General features: G+C 41.5%; 1 protein-coding gene across 7 annotated transcripts in view; it reads left to right on the top strand.

Annotated features, from left to right (window-relative positions):
- The window catches only part of RUNX1T1 (RUNX1 partner transcriptional co-repressor 1), a 137726-nt gene that overhangs the window by 91969 nt on the left and 24246 nt on the right, over positions 1–21511 (top strand). For all 7 annotated transcript variants that reach the window (XM_055303521.1, XM_055303520.1, XM_055303524.1 and 4 more), the window contains 4 exons: positions 1497–1678; positions 13137–13387; positions 18288–18373; positions 18909–19110. In XM_055303521.1, the coding sequence (XP_055159496.1) occupies positions 1497–1678; positions 13137–13387; positions 18288–18373; positions 18909–19110 (721 nt within the window). The remainder of the gene's footprint in view (positions 1–1496; positions 1679–13136; positions 13388–18287; positions 18374–18908; positions 19111–21511) is intronic.

Here is a 21511-nt window from a genome sequence, read left to right as displayed (position 1 = left end):
CAGCATATGTTGCCTTGGTATTATTATGAGATAGTTTGTTGAGTAATACTCCGAAAATGGATTTGAGGTGCAAGTCCAACTCTGGTGCCTATCCTGATACTCTACAGGGTTTGTTTGTTTTTTTAAAGGCTCATGGGGCCCAAAAATTGAGGTAACTGAGAACCCTCTGTGTTCAGAAAGACTGTGTTCAGTGCACATGGTACCTGGTTCCTACCACCAAAATCCTTGTGTTGTAAAGAGATTTATGTTCTTGATCTCCCCTTGACTTTGGAGAGTTAAGTGCTATGGGGATGAGAGAGTACTGCTTGCCCTCCTATACTATCCATTCTATTCCCTTCCCCCTCAAAAGGTAAAAAAAGAAAAAAAAAGAAAAAAAAAGTAACAACACCCTAGATTTATAATGTCAGCGTGAGTTTACTTTACAGGGTAAAATTCTAAGATTTGCATCTTAATGCTTTACCATGTGTGAAATTATCTCCTTCCCTTTTTATTGCATTTGAGATTGCCAGAAGTATCCATCAACAACCATGTTCTGAGCATCCTTTTCAGGGTGCTAGGCCGGGTGTATAGTGAGAGCGATGGGTACACAGGATTTCTTCTCATGTTAGAATACATGCGTTCTTGGGATGCCTGGGTGGCTCAGAGGTTGAGCGTCTGCCTTTGGCCCAGGGCATGATCCCAGGATCCGGGTTCGAGTCCCACATCAGGCTCCTTGCCTGCTTCTCCCTTCAGCCTATGCCTCTGCCTCTCTCTCTCGCTGTGTCTCTCATGAATAAATAAAAATCATTAAAAAATTTTTTTAAAAAAAGAGTACATGCATTCTTTAGAATAAGGATAGATACTAAGAAGGCAGATTACCTTTGTAGACCAGTAGTATTTGCCGCTTTGTGCATGAATTCCAGCTGGGATATCTGACCCAATTCGGGCCATTGCTTAAATGTCGTATAAATCTGATGATTATTAAAAACCATCTATATGTTTATCTCTGCATTTCTTCCTTTGAGGTTAGTAGTTGGCTAAGGCTATTTCATGGGATTAACCTGTTTTACCTGGGTAAGTGGCCAGATAGTTTCGAATGTGTTAGGGAGCTCACCTTGCGTTGAATTGCAATGCGCATGTATTTCTCATACCCTCCCTCTTCCTTGGGGCCCGTGGTCGTTACTCACGGGTAGAGCTCGAATCTGATACCCTGTGGAGTTTAGAATCCCCGTTCTGTTCCAGGATGAAGGGACTTTAAAAAAAATAAATAAGCACCAGTCCCATGGTTGTCAATGGGCACGAAGGCAGGATGGATGGGTAAAGTGGCTTACACCTCACCCCCAGGGTAGCCCACCCCTGAGAACTGTGCCTGGGACTCAGACTTCTTGCGTGCACTTTGTGGCATGCTCATTGAGCTGGCTCGTGCGCTCCACCACTGTTTGAGCGGTGGACTCCATCCCCTGGGTCCAAGGAGCCTTTGGGTCGGTTGCCCTCTCATTCCTGTCCTGCCCCCACAGGCCAACCTGCCCCTGCTGCAGCGCGAGCTCCTCCACTGCGCAAGGCTGGCCAAACAGAACCCTGCCCAGTACCTCGCCCAGCATGAACAGCTGCTTCTGGATGCCAGCACCACCTCACCTGTTGACTCCTCAGAGCTGCTTCTCGATGTGAACGAAAACGGGAAGAGGCGAACTCCAGACAGGTGAGAGGGGGGAGGGCCTGGGACTAATGGGGGCCTTTTCCTCCCCTGCTGTGAAGACCTGTGTCACGTCCCGTGTGAGCTGCTGGGCCAGGGATACCTCTTGCAGAGGAGCAGTAGCCAGAGTCTGCATGCCCATGCCGGCCTGGGGCGTTACGGAGGGAGGACTCTGGCCTGTGCCAGTTTGGCTTCTGTGCAGGTCCAGCTTTGCCACCTTTAATGGGAAAGGTGATGAATAATCTTCAGACGGGCTGAGGGCCACTGATGGCTCCTGGACACACAGTCCAGATTAAAATTCTCATTTGTTATATGATCCGACCCAACCACGTATTTTACCCTTCCCGTGTTAGGAGATTTGCCGTTCCAGGTTTTCTCAGAGCATGTTGGTTTTGAAGGCTGGCCTTTAGGTGTTTCTCAATAAACACAGTGCAGTAGCTCTTTAAGTGGGGTCCATAGGAGTTAAGAGAAAACTTCTGGGAAGCTAGATAGGCTAAGTGAAGATTAAGCATTAAGTAGTAGGATTAATAGATGGCATTTTTGTTGTTGTTGTTGAACAATTTATCAGGCAATATTCATTCCAGCAGGCACCCTGCTGTCAAAACGGAGAATTCTGAGAAATGTAAAATAAGCCCCTTCTCCATTCAGCCCTACAGAGTAGTCGTAGAATGAGGCGTAGTCGTGAAATTTCCTATTAAAATAATTCTCTTGAGCACCTCATTGTCACATATACATATTTTCTAATCCAGGACGGTGAAGTCTTCTTGGCAGCGTAGTATCGAATGCATAGTATTGAATAGTATTTGCAAAAGTACAGAATTGGGTTGAAATGAAACCATGTCCAGAAGTGTGTTTGTCACATGCTTTGTTTCTTTTCTCTCCTTATCCGCTCTCTCTGCCTGCACTTCACCAGGCATGAGTGTAACAGCCTCTGAGAGGTTAACATTCTGGCACAGTTATGTTCCAGATTCATAGGAGCTTACAGTCCTTGGAGCTACTCAGAGACATCTATCTGTGACCGACTTAGCTCCCCTTAAATGTATTAGCTGCTTGCAAATCAGAATGTTATTAAAAGCCAGCCAGTTTACATACATTTATTACATAATCCTCTCCTAAGCAGTTTTTATGCTACAGTCTCTAGAAGTTTTCTCCTCTTGACATAGGACCTTTAGGTCGTTGAAAATCCTAAAGCAAAAGGTTAAACATTAGTTTACTTCTGACATGCCGTCCACCCACCTCCAAACACGACCTGCCAGCAGAGCTGCTTTCTCGTTTTTCATGAACCATTTTTCCTTAGTCATACTTAAGCATTTAGTACTTAAGCTTTCAAAGGCAACTGCTTAATCCAGGTGTCTGAGTGGCGTGTCCACAGGATGCTGAACACCAAGAAGCAGCCCAAGGATAGATGATTCCCAGCGTGCCTCGCTGTCCGATTCTAACCCCTTTACCCTGCAGGAAATGAGTACCATGTGCACGTAGGGAGATGTCGCAGGCTCTCTTTCTCAAGGATAATATAAACGAATTAGAGAGAGACTGGATGGACAGTTGGGAAGAAAACATTTCTTTGGGGGAAGGCTAGGATCCCAAGGAAAGCTTTAGATAGCTGTGATAAAAGTAAAGATAATCCTATAGCCAAAATTGGAAGTGGAAGCGACCTGTTCTAGAAGCCCCAACTGCTAAGTAACAGACCAAGCCTTTCTCTGTATCCCCAGCCGTTTCTCCACTGCTTTTCTTTCCCAGTGTTTTACACTTGAAGGTGTTGTGCATGCACACTTTGCTAGGACGGTGCTGAGGTGAGCCTTGAGCCCTGTGCTGACACTGATATGGAAACTTCCCATGAATTCCGCAGATAATCAGCATTTTTGTTCTGGTGGTCTGTCGCTGCGTGTGCATAGATGTTTGCATTTGATCGTGCACAACTTTCTTAAAAGAGCCTCCAGTCTTATTCCCCCTTCGGTTGTTCAGAGGCAGTTGCTGGCGTCCAGAATTCACACAGTTGCTCTTTGGCTGGAACATTCTTTTTCAAGTGGAACCCTGAAGTGTGTGTTTTAATGGAAGGATGGCAAATGGATTTCCTTAGAGTTGGGAGGACGGGTAATGAGAATATGTTGTGTAAATACATTTGTATCTTGTGGGAATATGATCAGAGCCAAGAAAATATGGGTCTCTACAGTATTTTTTTGCATATATTTTCTGCATCTTGTTTGCATATGCATTTTCCTCTTCTCTGGTTATTTATCTGTATACCCAGATCTACTATATGAAATTTTATAGAGTATGGAGCTGTCTGACAGCAGAGCTTTTTTTGTTTTACTGAATGTTTTGTTGGTGCATATGGTCTGACATGGATGAGCAGCCACGGTGAGATTTTGGAGTCTATTAAACTGGCTCATTAAAAAGATCAATCTGTTTCTGTAATAACACTGGGAACCATCAGTCACTGAAAGAGGGAAAAACTGACACCTGAGGAGAAAACACATTTTGGTAATTTGTTCATGACATGTCACGAACAAAAGAGCGCTCTATATTTTGTTTACAACGTTGGGGGCTTAAATTCTGTGACGATTGCAGATTTAATCTACTAAACAATCATCATGTGTTTCGGGGATGGGTTTTGGCAAATTTAAGTTTCTTCTCATCCTTAAATACGATTGCCACTGGTTATGTTTCTTCTTTTTTTTAAAAGCATTATTGTTATTTACAGAAAAATGAATACTCTGGGGAAATCTATGAAATCATTTTTTTTTTCTTGTATGAAACAGTGAAATTTATTCTACTTTCTGAACAACTCTACTAAATTTGTAGGTCTGTGGGAGAATATTGTAGAACCCAATTTAAAAAAAGAGCATTTTCATTTTGAAATTATGCTATTTTTAAATCTAAAATGCTAAGGAAAGTAAATAGAAAATTCTGATTTCTACTTTTTGTTAATATTTAAGAGTTGATTGGTTAGAGTAGACCTTTATGTCATCCTGTGTTGGCAGAAGCTGACAACGGGGTTAGGAACCTTCCTGCCACTGATTAAATGAAGTGACCGCTTTCAAAGATAAGACTAGAAGTGAAGAGCGCTCTTTAAAACTTCTCGCCGTGATAGTCATGAAGACCCACTTTCACATGGAGGGAGGAGGGGAAAGGCAACTAGACAAGGCTGCATTCTTTTGAGACTACAGAATGCATAAAAATTATTAAGGTGAAAAAGCTTGTGTTAATCATCACTGCTGTCTTTGCTAACAGCTTTGATCCTTCAGCCTTTTGTTATGGTTCATTTTTAACATTGTGTTTGTATCAGTTAATGCTGATTTTCTGACTCAGAACATCTTTCTTGTCTAAGAAATCAAACTGAATGGGCTTTGGGTTTGTATGGGTAATCCTGTTTCTCCCTCCACCCCTTACTATTTCAAATGATCAGTGTTAAATATGAATCCTTTTATTCCATATATCAGCATTTTAATATAACTGTGCTTCAAACTGTTCCCGGCTTAACACATCTAGACCTTATTATGTGGGCCTTGTAGTTGCATTAATATGTATTTCCTCCTCCCTCAATAATTAAGTATTATTTTCTAAAAAGACTGGTTTGACCTTTAGAATTATATAGTTCATCAGCTGGGAGGGATCTTATGGATCTACCAAGCCAACCCTTTCTCTTTACATTGAAGGGAACAAAGGCCCAAAGAACTCGCTTAAAGTCACGAAGCTTCTTAAGGGCAAAACCAGCATATTTACATATCTGAAATCTTGCAGTAGCACAAAGTATGTTTCAATGTGCAGTTTAAATAAGGAAAGCTCAACTAGGTATTGGGGCTTTTTTCCCCCTTACTTTCCCTCATTTATTTCTGCTGTGTAATTGCTCAAGTGGGTAAATGTGATAGTATAATATTCTGGGGGCTTATAAATCTTTTGAATGACAGAGGATCCAGAGTCAGCCAGGTTTTCTGGCTTAGTAAGTAAGTTAAGAAATGCTGAAGGGTAGAGGGTCAGAAGGCAGTCATTTTGAACCTGTGTTGGCTGAAAACATAAGATGTGTCACCATGGTGCACACCAGCCTGCTGGGCCCACTTTTCCTTTCCTGTAAAATAAATGAGGTTTCAATATTTTTGTCTTTCTACAAGAAAAGGTAGGTACGCTTTACAAGGACTTGTAGGATTAATTGTCTGTGCTGATCAGAATTAAATTTGTATTGTCTCCTGCAATCAGTTTTGTGACAAAGGAGAGGGAATTTATGTTATATTCATGCATTCTTGTTTTGTGTTGCATCTTTGATGCAGTCTTCAGTCACATGAAGTGAGTAATCATTCCCATAGTTTTTTGTTTTTTTATATACTCAGATCCATGGTGAAGTCTTCTAGTGAAATAGCATTAAGTTGCATTTACATGGTAAGAAGGCTGGCATGATCGTAGAGGACATTTTGGTCTCTCTACACCAACTTCAACAGGAACTTGCCAAACCTTGTTTCTTGCTACTCTCCTAGGGTCTAGGGTCAGAATACTCTTCCTGCCTTAGCCTCTCCTCTTGACTGAGGGTTTCTGCTCTGTTCCTTGGTTCTCAGGAACATTTCCAAGACCTAAAACCTCAGATACTACCAAACACTATATATACTATTTTTTTCTATATGTATATACCTGTGATAAAGTTTAACTTAAAAATTAGGCATCGTGTTATTAACCACGATAATAAAGTAGAATAGTTATGACAGTGTTCTGCAATGAAAGCTAGGTGGTCTCCCTCAGAATATCTTCTTGTACTGTACTCACGCTTCTTGTTGATGATGTGGGGTGAAAAAATGCCTCTGATGAAAGGAGGTGACGTGAATGACATGGGCATTGTTATGTTGCGTGAGGCTACTCTTGGCCTTCAGACCATACATTCGAAGGAGGATCATCTGCTTCTGGCCTGTGGTTGACCGCGGGGAACTGGAACTGTGAAAAGTGAAACCACACTACAGGATATATAGCACTTTATTTTCTACTAGTTCTGTCGTACAGAGGCAGGCTGGATAATGTGTCTGAGGTCACACGGCTTCCAAAGAGGCACTGATGGGATTCTGACCCTGAGTTCTCCGACTTGAGCATCCACAATCTTTTAACTATGATTCTTGCATCACCAGCCGCCGAACGCCCCACCTTGGAAACAAAGTGATCTGATTACACTATTAAATACCAAATATTTGCTAGGTTCTTTATGTGGATTTTTTCAGATAACGCTCTTAGTAGCTCTAAGAGGGTCATCCTCATTTTGTGGATGAAAACATGGAGGTTAAGCTTCCTAAGTTCATATGACCAGCAATTAGCAGGGCCAAAACTTGACGCCAACTCCATAGCCCCTGTTCTTTTCAGTGCGCATTGTGGACTGATCTTTACTCCTTTGGATGTCCCAATCCACTTTTGTACTGTTTCTCTGCTACCTGCCAAGTTCAGGTCCTGCGTGAATGTATAGAAACCTTATACCTCTAATTAAATTGTGCTTATGATGAAGGTTTCTTGCCCATACACTTCCAAAAAGAATTTAAGTCTAGTACTAAATGATAATCTTATGGTGAGGGTTTCAGGAGATCATAGGTTGTGTCTTGGTCAACTTTGTGTTCCTCATAAAGCATAGGATGGTGCATTATAGATACTGTGGGTGTGTCTGGACCAGAACAAACTACCACACACATGTGCGCACACACACACAACACACAGAAGAGTGCTGGCAACACTACTTGGACAAATTAAAGTTAGGCTCAATGCAGTCGTGGTCAGTAGTGTACCAAACTCTCTCTCTCAAGAGTCTCCCTTGCTTGCTTTCTTGATTACTCTGTTGCGTTCTGCTGTTGTAAAAGATGGATCTCGCAAACACCCACGACAGTGAAAATAGCCATGAGTAGCCCAGAAACGAAATGCCTGGATTGGCTCACGGACCAGAAAAAACTGGAGCCTTCCAACTGGAACTTCTAGATAACGGAATAGAAAAAGAAAGCGCATTACAGGTAGGTGGCAGGAGCAGGAGAAATCGAGTCCCTTGCAATGGCCAGAAATGAGGAATGGCACGGGGACTTCCAGTAACAAGTTGAGCAGGTAGGTGACAAGCTTCAGGAGACACGGGAGAGGAGACTCATATGGCTCTGTGAACCTGCATATGGTCATTCTTGAAGGTCCAGGTGGTGTAGCTCCATGTGTAGAGTGGCGAACACCCACCTGCATCTCATTCGCTCCCGAAGGTGTTAGCATGCTGCTCAGGAAGCTGTCTCTGGGGTGCTGCTTTAGCCACGGAGAGATAGAAGGCATGTCCTTCCCTAGGGCCCAGCAGTGACGGGTCAGTGTCATTCGGCTCTCTGTTCTTCGCCGTCTCCATATATGCCACTTTCTCCAGGGAGACGGCAAAACCACTGACAACCACTCTGGTGGGGGCCAGGGGGGGGGGAGGGTAGGCCGTGAAGAATGAGGTTTGAGTCTCATTTTAAGGAGGCCCAGTAATTTGTAATAGATTTTACTTTAGATGCCTTACTCATCACCAATGGGAAGGTGGTATGTAAAATTGTTGTCTAAACTTACCTAGTTCCTGACAATTCCTGAAGAGACCTTTTGCTGATTTGTGTTTTGAAAACATGATGTCAGGAATGATTTTTTTAACCCCCTTTTTGATTCACTTAGCCTATGGAAACCTTAAGAAATCACACATGTTAGAAAAGAGAATGAAGATGCATTTAATACTATGTTATTAAAGTCTTTGGGCTTTTTATTATTTTTTAAAATTTTTAAAAAAGATTTTATTTATGAGAGTCACAGAGAGAGAGAGGCAGAGAGAAGCAGGCTCCCTGTAGGGAGCCTGATGCAGGACTCCATCCCTGGACTCCGGGATCACACCCTGAGCCCAAGGCAGATGCTCAACTGCTGAGCCACCCAGGCGTCCCTCTTTGGGCTTTTTAAGCATAGAACTATAACCTCCTGAGATGTAAGTGTAGACTTCTAAAATACAAAAATAAATATGTGTCTTTTTATTGTGAGAATCTGCTGGAATCTTAGCCCTGGCTCTGGCTGACTCTCTGGTCGATTGGGACAGTGATGTGAACAGAGCGAGATAAGGTGTCCTGGACTGGGCCGAGGGACCTGCGCCAGGGCTGCTTAAGAGGCCCTTGGCAGGACTTGATTTGGAGAAGAAAGTGGTAGCATGACTTCCAAGTTTCTGCTTGGGTGACTAGATAGAAGGTCATACAATTGACAGGTGCAGGAAGTACCAGAGAAAGATGAGGTGAGTCTGCACATATTCTGTTTGAAATACCTGTGATCCCTCAAAAAAGCGAGCACCTAAAGCAGATATTTATTTGTAATGGGAGTAAGATTAGAATTACTAAGTTTCTTTCTTGCCATCCAAAGGCTTATGACACTGTACCAATTTGCCTCTCCCTAGAACAATCTTTATAGTGATATTTTCCCTGCATTAAAAAAAAAATAGACCTATTCCAGTCATATAGGGGATTGGTCCTTTCTTTCCATTTATTGTCATGATTTTATAATAACTTATTTCATTTCCCCTCATTTATTTGAATGTTACACTGTTTTATATAAATAAGGATTATCAGTGCACACTGATAGTCAGGACTTTTGAAATATTTTATGTAGAGGAAAATGTTTAAAAAACATGCATTTTATTTCTAAAATAGTTCATAGCCTCTGTTATTGAGGCAGCCTGAGATGGGGTAAAATGTAAATTAGGTTGTATCTTAAGTTTTAATGTTTACTATTTCCCATTCATCCCATTTTACTGGGCAGGAAACTGAGACCAGAGGTTAACCCTCACCAAGGTCACACAGCTGAGTCCTGAGTGGTTCTTTATCAATAGGGCCATCAGACTCTTTAGAGGGGAAGTGATTGGAATCTAAATGTTGAAGTAGTTAGGTTATGCTCAGGAAAATTTCTCCTGGTAGGGAGAGAAAATATTCTCAGGCCAATTTAAAAAACAAACAGAAAGATGCCTTCCAGAAATTTCTGAGACATGATAAGACTTGCCACTAAAATTTGAGTTATTTCAAGAGTATGCTAGCATGGGACAATGAAAAGCGATGGGACAGTTTTTCGTTTAGCCCAATGCACTTTGCAAGGGCAGCGTAAAAAGAGCTAATTTGGAATTTGCTCTGGCACATGAGGTATAGATAGTTGTAGGCACTTCTTAGAAGACAGACAGATGAATAGCAGCTAAGATGTTTTAGTTCCCTTCCTGAGCATGCATCCTTTGAATCGGGTTGGCCTTACAACCAGACATGGGTGATTTGTGAAAGCACCAGGGAGACCTTCCATGGCTTCGTTTCTATGAGCCGTGAATGTTTTAATGCTTTGCTGTTAAAATATAACTACGTTTGTGAGGTGATGAGCTTCACTGTTTCAATAGCTAGCAGAGCGATGGGACCCAGGATAGGACAGCAGGGCCCTGATAGAGATGATATAGCATAGGCTTGGGACTTAACCCTGCTTCTTAGATTATTACTGTCCTTGTTTTAGGATGGGGGGGCCCTCTTTTTTCATAATAATGGGTCATTGAAGTAATAGCTGATCTGAGGGTGAGGGTGTCCAACCACTTTGAATATCATTAGAATTCTTACAGTGTTGTGTGTTGCTGTTATCATTGAACGAGGAAAGACAAAACCAGTAAGTTGAGGTGGTTTGACAGCTGGGTCAGAGATGTTTGCAAAATTATAAATGCAAACAGGGGCTGCTGTATGGTATTTAGAGGATATTTTCTATTTTTGCCCAAAAAAGCGGCTACAAATAATAAATCGTTCAAAGCAAAGAACAAGCAAAGAAGGTCTCTGTTGGCTAACATGGTTGACTTCGACACAGTTTGGCTAGAGAACCATTAGTTAGCCCTGTGTGTCTGAATCATAACTCTGATGTCATAACTAAGCCATTTAGATGTAAATATAGGGCAGCCCGGGTGGCTCAGTGGTTTAGCGCCGCCTTCAGCCCAGGGCATGATCCTGGAGACCCGGGATCGAGTCCCAGGTCGGGCTCCCTGCATGGAGCCTGCTTCTCCCTCTGCCTGTGTCTCTGCCTCTCTCTCTCCCTCTGTATCTCTCATGAATAAATAAATTTTAAAAAAATCTTTTAAAAAATAGATGTAAATATAGAATAATTGAATTGCAAGTTTTCAAACTAGGAGGGACCTCAGAAATCATCTAGTCCAGTGGTTTTCAAACTCGATTTTAGCAGCAGACTTTTTTTCCTTTAAAATGAAAACTTAGGTGGGACCCCAACTTTGTAAAACAGCTAAGAATGAGGGGGTTCCTCTGGCCCTTGAAATCTTGATTGTTTGGGGGAAGAAAACTCTTCATTGCCTGCAGAATCCCATAAAAGCACCTCAGGTGCACAGTTTGAAAACCACTGATCTAGTCCAACCCTTTCATTTTACAGATGAGCAAACTGAGGTCCCAAGAGAGGTTAAGTGGCTTGCCCAAGGTCACGCAGCTAGTCGTGGAGGAGCCAGGACTAGATCTCAGGTCTCTTGATTCCCAGTCCAGTGCTCTTTCCACTGCACCACCCTGCCGGTGAGGTAGGTGCTGTGTTAGCCTTATGTTCATAGCTACTAATAGTCTTCAGTATTTTCCGACTGATATTTGCTGGCGATGTGCATTGAACGTTGAAGTATTTTATTCAGAAATGCATAGGGTATGAAAGTACAGATTAGAATGTCAAGTTTACTCTGCAGAGATAAATTGATAGCTGGAATGTTCCCTTTCCCTTTTAAATAAAAGTATTTTAGAGCAGTGCACTTAGGGAATGTCTGGGACACGTTGGGCATTTTGGTCTGATATCAATGATCAATGTCTATGGAGCCCCTGTGTTTCAGACACATACTTTGATGGGAGCAGCCTTGACTGCTGACTGCTTCTCTCCCGGGGAACAGACCCAGTGTCGGCCAGCCTCCTGTTGATAGGACAAGTGCATCTTTCTTCAGCCAGTAGCGGGCATGTATTCATTTCACATTAAACTCTACAGAGTATCTCTTAGTTCCTCTGTGCTTGGGCCTTCTGTCTCCAACTCCTCTACACTTCTCAGGCTTGTGTGTGTAAATTGTCACTGGGGCTCTATCCTAAAGGGACCTACAGGGCAGTTCACAGCAGAATCTTACTGCTCTGATCTCTATATCTCTGTGATTGAGAGAGTTTCCATGGCAGATCCCTCTGGTGTGATCACACAGAGAATATCCTAGACGCTAGGAAACCAGGAAAAGTGTCTTGAAAGGCCTCTATGCTATTTTTACCAAGCTAAACTCAAAAAGGCATGTAGAAATCTCCAGCTACTGTGACTTGGTGAAATTCTTGTGGGTAAATTTCCTGGGGAAAGTAGATATTATCACTGGTCTAAGGATAGTGTGCTGGTCTTGCAAGGGGAACCAAATACAAAGGAAACTGTTAGTGGAGGAGCTGGGATTTCTATCCATGTTGGATGTGATTTGTTCCTATTTTACTGAATATATTGAGTCAGTCTTTAAGAGTAGAGGTGTATCCAGCCCCCAAATATTTCTTTGGCCCGATTTCTGTTTGAGAATCTAGGAGCAGTGACGAGTTATTTGTAGGGCGTATTTGTAGACCGTGTCCCTTCTAAAGGCCAAGTTCAAAGCTCTGTGTATCACGTCGTGAAGTGCAACGAGGGTGTGCCCATCCTGCCCTGAGACCTGATGACAGGTCACATAAGCTCTCTGGACAAGTTCCTCCACGTTAAGGTGGTTCACTTCCCGGTAGCTCTTCCTGCCTGCTGGTGAATTATCTTGGTGACAAAGACAATATCAGAGTCCCAGACGTGGCCTTGCTTTATTGCACTAGTTCAGTGTGATCAACCCTTTCCAACAGAACTTTCTATGATGATGGACATGTGCTGTATCTGTGCCCCCCCCCCCCCAGTACCTGAAATGTGACTCACAAAGAATTGGTCTTGAACTTAATTTTAGTTAGCACACATTTAAATTTAACCAGCCGCATGTAGCTATTGTATGGGACGGCATAGCTCTGGATGTTGTCCGACGTGAAAGTCAGACGCCAGGTTGAATAAATGGAATCCCTTAAGAATTCATCAGGAGACTGATGCTGTACTGCCTTTGATGAATCTTCACCAAAGACAGTTCAGTTTTAGGATAATGTGTTGGAAATCAGGTACTCATTTTTTGAATAAATACACTGGCTTATAGAGGGAGATCTCAGGTTCCTCTTACTTGTGACCTAACCCCACACGTGAGCTACGACAGAAAATATATTTGCCAGTTTGATGAGGAATGAACCCATTTTTCTCATGTGCTCACTCTTGTGATTTCTTAGGCCTCAGCATGGGTTTCAGTGAATTCCCATAGGTCTTCTGGGAAGCTGAGTTTAGAAAGTTTCTGGCCAATAAATAAAGACTCTGTTTATATTGTAAGTTCAAATGTGAGTGTCTGAAGTATGCTGGATTCTGAGTAACATTATGAAACTCTTTTTTTTTTTTCTTCCCCCTTTAGAACCAAAGAAAATGGCTTTGACAGAGAGCCTTTGCACTCAGAACATCCAAGCAAGCGACCATGCACTATTAGCCCAGGCCAGCGGTACAGTCCAAATAACGGCTTATCCTACCAGCCCAATGGCCTGCCTCACCCCACCCCACCTCCACCTCAGCATTACCGTTTGGATGATATGGCCATTGCCCACCACTACAGGGACTCCTATCGACACCCCAGCCACAGGGACCTCAGGGACAGAAACAGACCTATGGGTAAGACTGAAGGGATCTGTTCACCTCTTACAGGGTTGGATGCTTGAAGACTCATTACTTCTCAACTGAACTTGAGGCTCGAAATCTGTGATAGGGGTAAAAATTCTCTTTTATCTTGCCTCCTCTATGAGAACAGTTGGCTAGTATGAGTATGTTCTCTCACAGCTATGCTTTTCTCTCATTACTTACAGTCTTTATGACAGCAGGCTACATTTATTTATTTATTTTGGAAGGGAGCATCTAAATTAATGTAAAGTCCTCAGCAAATGCAAAGTGCTTTAAAAAATTTTTTTTAAACATTAGAGATTTCATATGCAGCCTGTCTGCCACGAATATTTTTTTAAATGTTAAAATGTTTATTTTCTTTCATTGTACTCTTATTTCAAGTAGTCTTTTCAATTTGATTTTTCTAGTCTTCGTGATAACTCCGTATTTGAAAAATGTGAGACTGCATGATGTCTCTGGCTTAAATCAACAGATGTTCTTTGAGGAATGATTTGGTCCTTTTTTCACCGGAAAGTGACAGTGATTAAATTTAGTATTGACAGTTTTGTGTTATAGATCAAAGTAGCAGAGAAAGAATGAGTTTAGGCAAATATGTGTTTCCATTTGCCTGTGTTCATTCCTTCTTTACATAAAACTATTGAAGTGAACCATTTAGGAGACCTTGCCTTCTAAAGAACAAGTGTCTGCCATGAAAAATAAGAGGGAAGACGAACAAGGTAATATTTGATACCCTGAGTTCAGGCATTAAGGGGATAGCATTAGGGCTCTTTTAATTCTTTATTTTTGGCGAATTGAGCTATTCATAAACCGAGAGCAACAGTCCATCCTTTCTTCTTTTTCCATCTCCTGTGACCACACGACTTTCCAGCAGGACTTCTCTAGTCAGCTAATTGCTGATGGACCTACCTGACTAGTAGGGTTGGTGGGCAGGAGAGTGGAAATAGCATGGAGTGAAATCTAAGTGGAAAACTAGAACACAGGGCTGAGGACACAGAAGTCTGGGAACCACGGTCAGCTAGTTACCCACTACTTGAATAGCAGGCACAGTGTTGTTAGGCACAGACAGAACATGGTGAGCAGAAGTTTATGTAAACTTTCTCACTAGGTTGCTAGCCAGCAGGGCTGCCATATTTGGGTCTTTTTGCCTTTCTTTCTACATTTAACCCTCCAAATGCTCAGAAAGTAGAAAAGGAGGGTCAGAGCGAGGGGAGGGGTGACTGCCACCCTTGTGAGATAGTCCAACAGAAGTTCAGCTTTCCCACAACACTCATTGCCACATTTATATAGTGTTTCAGACAAATGGCTAAGCCTATGACTTGTGCTTTCTTAATAGCCAATCTGTCTAATGTTCGCTTAGCAAGAACTCTCAAAAGTGAGTATGTCATTTCTCAGTCTGGATGGATATTTTGATCCCCAAATCAAATGTGGTAACAACCTCCTTCTAAGTAAAGGCCTTGCCATTTATTTATGACTTTAGGCTCCAAAAACATAATTGCTCATTTTCAAATAGAAGCAGAGTCACTCGGTCATCGTAAGACCCATTCAAGATATTCTACTTTTATAGGTGCTAGAAAATGGCCTCTTCGTTAGGCAGCAAATGCTATTTTATAAAATATTAGTTCCAGTGCACTTCACTATAAAGTAATCAGCAAGGAAGTAATTAGGCTTATATGCAATGATTATGTTTTCATCGAGTAATGTAAAATATACCTTTATGAATTATATCTGTACCCACTGGTTTTATGTGATTTTTTTTCTTCAGACCATGTTCCTTACCTTTTAATTATATTAGCTTATAAAACTAATAGTGCTAATCTCTATAAATACGTGAACTACTTAACCATCCCTAAAGTCTGGCAGAGTTTAGTGTGTGTACGCGTAAAATAAAATCTTGATGTATGAGTAACAAATTATGGTGCTATATCAGGCTGCCATTCTGAGAATATAAAAATTGTCATAAAGGTATACTTAGTCTAATATGACTTATAAATGCCTATTATGTAGAGATATACACTCACTAGAATCTTTTAATAAAATACCTTTACCAGCAGTATTAGTTTATAAGTAAACTGAAGCGTTTTAGTCTAGTTAGCTAGTCTTATAAACTACAGGAATCAGTTAGGATTCAACATTATTGTCAAATTTGCCTGCAAATGAAAATGTGCTCTTTAATGATTATGAGCTATTTTCCCCTAGTACATCCCTCTGGTATTGTGAATGTAAATGAAAATTGTGTGGTGATGAATATTTAAGCATCTGAAATAGAGAAATTAATAAGTGTAAAATTTTGAGTTGATTTAGTTTTTCCTTTTTCAAGATTTGATTCTATCTAACAAATGACCTTCAGAACTCAGAAGCAGGAAATGATGTATTTTCTCAGCAAGTTCTTAGGCTCAAACATGTTTCTAATGTACTTTTTTTTTTCTTTAATGAGATGAAGCTTAGCAGTATTCCACAAACGTTGGAATCTCATTAGTTACGGACATCCTGTGTCTCATTAATATTACTCCAGGTGTTAGAGCTTCTATCATCATTGACTTAGATCTGTTGAATTTTTGAAACTTTTTTTAAAGATGTTATTTATTCATTTATTTATTTATTTATAGCGCACTAGTGGGGGCTGGGGGAGGTGGAGGGTCACATAGAGGGAGAGAAAGAATCTCAAGCTGACTCCACACTGAGTGGAGCTTGATCCCACAACCTTGAGATCATGACCTGAGCTGAAATCAAGAGTCAGATGCTCAACTGACTGAGCCACCCAGGCACTTTTGAAACTTCTGAGATCTCTAGAGTTCTTGGTCCTTAAAAGCAAATAGTAAGATTAGTAAGATGCTTCCATTGTGAAAAGTTGATGCCATATTTATATCTTCATCACTCTCTGGTTGTTTTCTGTGATGATTCATTTCATCGGTAGTGTTTTTATTTCCTAAAACACAAGCAACAAATAAGTCAACAAAAATTACATATTTGCAAACATTTCAACTTGAAATAGTCACAACAAACAGAGTAATAACTAAATATTCCTTTCCCCCAATGTCTTTTCTATTATGCAAATTATTAACACATATTTTGCAATTTTACTTTTTTACCAATAGGTGGCATTGACAATTTTAACTTTAAAAATATATCTCGGAACATGTTCTAATTAGGCAAGAATGATGTGAAGCGATTTATGTTTTTATTTCATCTGAGAAAGTGCTGTCATGTGTTTGTGCACCTCCATCAGCTATAAATTAAATCGAATTTCATGGTTGGCTAAAGAGAGTCACGTGGCTCATTATCTTTATTTCTCTAAATCATGTTAAAGAAGGGACTTCCAACTACTCTAACTTTACAGAAAGTGAATCGCGTATCTCATAAGTCTTATTGTCCTTCAACGACCACACGATGGCCTCTTGAGAAGGAGCCTAGGTGCCTAGAAGTCCAAAACATGCCACATTTAATTCGCTATTCAGAGTAATGGTGTGAGAAGCACTAACCAAAAAGGAGTTTTAATCATTTAAAATGTTAACTATTGCCCTACTCCAGTGCCTTTCCTTTGTAGTAGAAACTGAGGTGTTTCCTCCATACCGAATTTGTAAGACAAGCATCATGTTTCCTGGTATTTCTGATCACAGCCTTGCACTCTGTTCTCTCAGTGAGACGCATTTGTTTTCTATTTTGATGAGCATTTTGCCTAATTGCTCATGTCTATTGCTGTTGTTGCTCACTCGGTAAGTATTTCCCTGTTCCCTTTCTACATTGTACCTTAACTGTGATACTAAAGAGCATCACAAATTGAGATAGATTTTCAGTTTTTTGGTTTGGATTCAAGATATTTGTCCAAAATTGGGGCACCTTGGTGGCTCAATTAGTTAAGCATATTTTGATACTGGCTCAGGTCATGATCTCATTCATGGTTATGAGATCCAGGCTGGTGTCAGGCCCTGTGCTCAGCAAGGACTCAGCTTGAGATTGTCTCTCCTCCTACCTCTTCCCCACCCCACCCCCCATTTGCTCTCTCTTGCTCAAAATAAATAATTAAAATCTTTTATAAAAGGGTATTTGTCCAAAATTATATCTGATATGTTGAATTTTTCATAACTGGTATCCAGTTTATTTTTTTTTTTAATTTTTGGTGAATCAGGGCAGCCTGGGTGGCTCAGCAATTTAGCGCCGCCTTTGGCCCAGGGCGTGATCCTGGAGACTCAGGATCAAGTCCCACGTCAGGCTCCCTGCATGGAGCCTGCTTCTCCCTCTACCTGTGTCTCTGCTTCTCTCTCTCTCTGTATCTCTCATGAATAAATAAATAAAATCTTAAAAAAAAATTTTTTTGGTGAATCAAATGAGTATATATTGCTTTCATATTATGCAAGACCTCTCTTCATGGCCTAATTTCATCATGGAGGTATATGCAGCAAGATTGTGTTCATTTGCCTATGCTGAAGTGTGGAAAAATTTTACCATGCTTGTTTTGGAAAAGCACATTCCTGCCCTTGTACAGTGATTCATGCTGTCTTTATTTTGAATGCTAGAAAGCCATACTTTGAAACCACTTAATGTCTCCATGTGGTTTCTCATATTTATTAAGAGTTAGAATATATTTATATTTCCAGTTTGGGAACATTATAGGGATAACTGACTCAGTACTTGGTGTCACTTTACTCCCCATTTCTTTGTATGTGAAAGAAAGAATTCCGACCATATGACCTCTAACATTCCTCCTCGTTTTGACATTTTGTCATTCTATGAAGAGCCCATTAAGTAATGGTGAGTGTGGGTATGATTTATGTCTCCATTCAAAATCGAATACATTTTCACATCATTTAGTTTAGTCTTTGCTAAGTGCCTGTGTGCATATGGATTATGTCTTGAATGCTGTAGGGTGATTCAGCCTTCTTCTCTACATTCATAGGGTTGCATGGCACACGTCAAGAAGAAATGATTGATCACAGACTAACAGACAGAGAATGGGCAGAGGAATGGAAACATCTTGACCATGTAAGATATTGGTAATCATTTAAGGTTAAAATATGTTTCAGAAACAACTGGAATGGGGTGGGGTTATACGATAAGATAGAAAATTTGGGGATGCTTTGAGAGTATTATGTTTTGTGCTATCCTTGAATCAAGTAATGAGTAGAAATATTTGCAATACCACGTAGGATTTGATTTCTCCGTTGATATGAAAACCATTAGCCTAAGTGAAATGTGAGGTCAGGGGAAGGGGTCCTCCAAGCCAGATCAGTGGGTTCCCATCTTACTGCACATGGGCCATTTAGTTTATACAGTGATGGGATTAGCATTGGAAACTTGGCTGTATGCATTGGACTGAAGTCACGGTCATGAGTCATGTTCAGGCCTACCCCCTTTTACTCGCATTGCCATTGACTTGACTCATCTGTTGGACTCCCCATGTCAGGTCTGTCCTTTGCAAATACTAGACTGAAGCCTGTGGGAGGGCTGGCCCGGGGTGGCCGTGTTGCTGATGCTGTGCTCCCCTCTGCATGCTCCCCTTTCGTGCCCCCCCTCCCAGCTGCTGAACTGCATCATGGACATGGTGGAGAAGACGCGTCGCTCCCTCACGGTGCTGCGGCGCTGCCAGGAGGCCGACCGCGAGGAGCTCAATTACTGGATCCGGCGCTACAGCGACGCCGAGGACCTGAAGAAAGGCGGCGGCGGTGGCGGCGGCCACTCCAGACAGCAGAGTCCCGTCAACCCGGACCCAGTTGCACTAGGTACCCGGCCTTGGGGGGGGGGGGGGCGGTGACACGCGGGGCCAGGATGCTTCATGTCTAATATACAGGGTGCATGGGACCCCGAGAGCCGTCAGCGTCTAAGGGGTCTTTGCAAACATACGGGGCACATGGGCCGCTGAGAGCGGTCAACATAGGCACCCCCGGCAAGCCCGGTGTCTCCGAAATTGAGCCCGTGGGTCAGCCTGCAGAGGGGCGGTCACCAGATGGCAACTCCTCTTCCGTGGTGACACGGGTTCCCAGGGCCCCTGTGTCATGGAGACGTGTGCCTCCCCACTTGCGCTGTGCAAGGACCAAATCCTCAGGGAGCGCCTGGGCTTCCGTGCCTGCAGCAGGCTCTCCAGGGACCTGCTACTGCTGGCAGGGCTGGATGCGTGTTGTCCGATTTTTAATTGGAGGCCCAGTCCCTATGACAGCCTTGTTTTCCAGCCGTATCTCTTATATGAATACAACACTCGACCAGGAAGAAAGACCTAACGGTGACACAGGCTACTACAGCTGCTGCTTGCAAATTAGTGATGAAGGTAGCGCTGCCTTCTGGGGATTTGACTTTACCATAGATTGCATAAGACTTTTTTTTTTTTCCAAATTTTTATTTAAATTCTGGTTAGTTAACATATAGTGTAATATTGGCTTCAGGAGTGCATAAAGCCCTTATTAATTTTATTTACCTATATGACTTAAAGAATTGTGTGTTAGTAATTTCTTAATATGTAGCCATATCTACTATTGATACATGGAGATTGTGATGATATTCTATTTATAACCTCAACAAATACATGGAAAGAGATCTTAAACCTCGGAGAACTTTTAGTCGCCTATGAACTTTTGCCATGATTAATAACAAGATGTCACCATTTATACTGCCAGCTACTACAGGAGTTTTCTATCTGAGCAAGCTGAGTGGAGATGGATTGGTGTTGATCTGTGTTCTCTCATCTCTTTATTTGTTTAGCCCCACACCTGTCAGCCAACTCAGGGTGCAGTCCCTGCTGCAAATGAAAGTAGTTACACATATGCAGATTAATCTCCTGACTCTGGCCTCATTATCACCCATGGCTGATTATCAAAAATTAAAAAGTTATCCAAGTATCTGGCAATTGGTCATATGATCTTTTTTATTGAAATTATTCTTAGACAATAAAGTGCCTTTTGTTTTTTTAGGTTTGTGGATTGCTGCTAATCCCTAAGTGCTGAATGGGTATTGCCATAAGTATTCTATAAAGAAAGATTCCAAGTCAACTTACTTTACCCACTTACCTAGTGGGTAGTAAACTGCTTTATTTTAAAGCACATTTTAAAGACAAATGTACATTTGTTAGGTTAAATTAAGACAAGCAATGAAAATAGATTTGAGTTTAATTTGAACCAACATTGGTCCACATAAAACTATTTGGAGCAGAGTTGAGTAAATATCCTGGTTTTTTTACTTCCTTATTGTAAACAAAAAATGGTTAATCAAGATAGATCTGTTCAGGACAAATAAAGGGGGTCTTTTGTAACCATCCAGTGTAGGCAGAAATTGAAGACTTAAGTGAAAGTGTTCAGTTTAACGTGCTTTATTGAACAGATTTGTTGAGTCAGTACATACTTACTGAATGTTTACTGGGTGCCAGGTTTTGTGTTAGGAAATGGAATAAAGGAATAAAAGCCTACCTTCCTTCCCTTGAGGAACTTTTGCTCTACTGGAGAAGATAGGCAGGGCAGGGCCACTGCTAATGGCCTAGCACCCAAGGGCCGCTTCAGTTAAGTCCCCTGAATGGACAGGATCAGTATTATTTGCTGCCAACTATAAAAGAAAAAGTTCAGAAACTGATGGGACATCATGCCTGAGTGAGTTATTTTCAGTACACAGAATTAGAGCACATTATATCCTCATCACTATTGTGTACACATTCTGGTGATACAAATGTATCCATTTCTCTGTAAACTAAAAGAATAAAACTGGTTTTAAAAACTTCTTAGGAGTACACAAATTATATTATTTCTAATGATGCTTAATGAATTCATAGTTGTGGTAATACTAGGTGACTTAGGCCTTAAGCTTCTGTAGATTGTGTTATTCAAAGACTACAAGCATTCCCTTTCTTTGTGTGGACTCTATTTTTCTTTTAACAGTCATGTTAAATAGAACAGACAGTCATGTTCATTAGGGCCACAGAACCCTAGATTGCCTTTTAAGAAACCATCACAACTTGAGAGATAACATGTCAAGAGCCACACAATGTGTGAGTTTAAGCGTCTTGCATGTCGTATCATCGTGTGTCCTTTCCTAGCCTCGAAGCCTGTGAGTTTTGTTCTGTGGGGCTGAGCTGTGGCTCTGAGACAGCCGGTGCTTTGTAATCATGGGCCATGCTCATTCACATTAAGTGTTCTCTAAGGT

The sequence above is a fragment of the Nyctereutes procyonoides genome, unplaced genomic scaffold (genome assembly GCF_905146905.1).
Source record: "Nyctereutes procyonoides isolate TBG_1078 unplaced genomic scaffold, NYPRO_anot_genome, whole genome shotgun sequence".
NCBI classification, from domain to species: Eukaryota; Metazoa; Chordata; class Mammalia; order Carnivora; family Canidae; genus Nyctereutes; species Nyctereutes procyonoides.
Note: the sequence above shows the minus strand (reverse complement) of the source record. Positions and strands in the feature narration are given on the sequence as shown.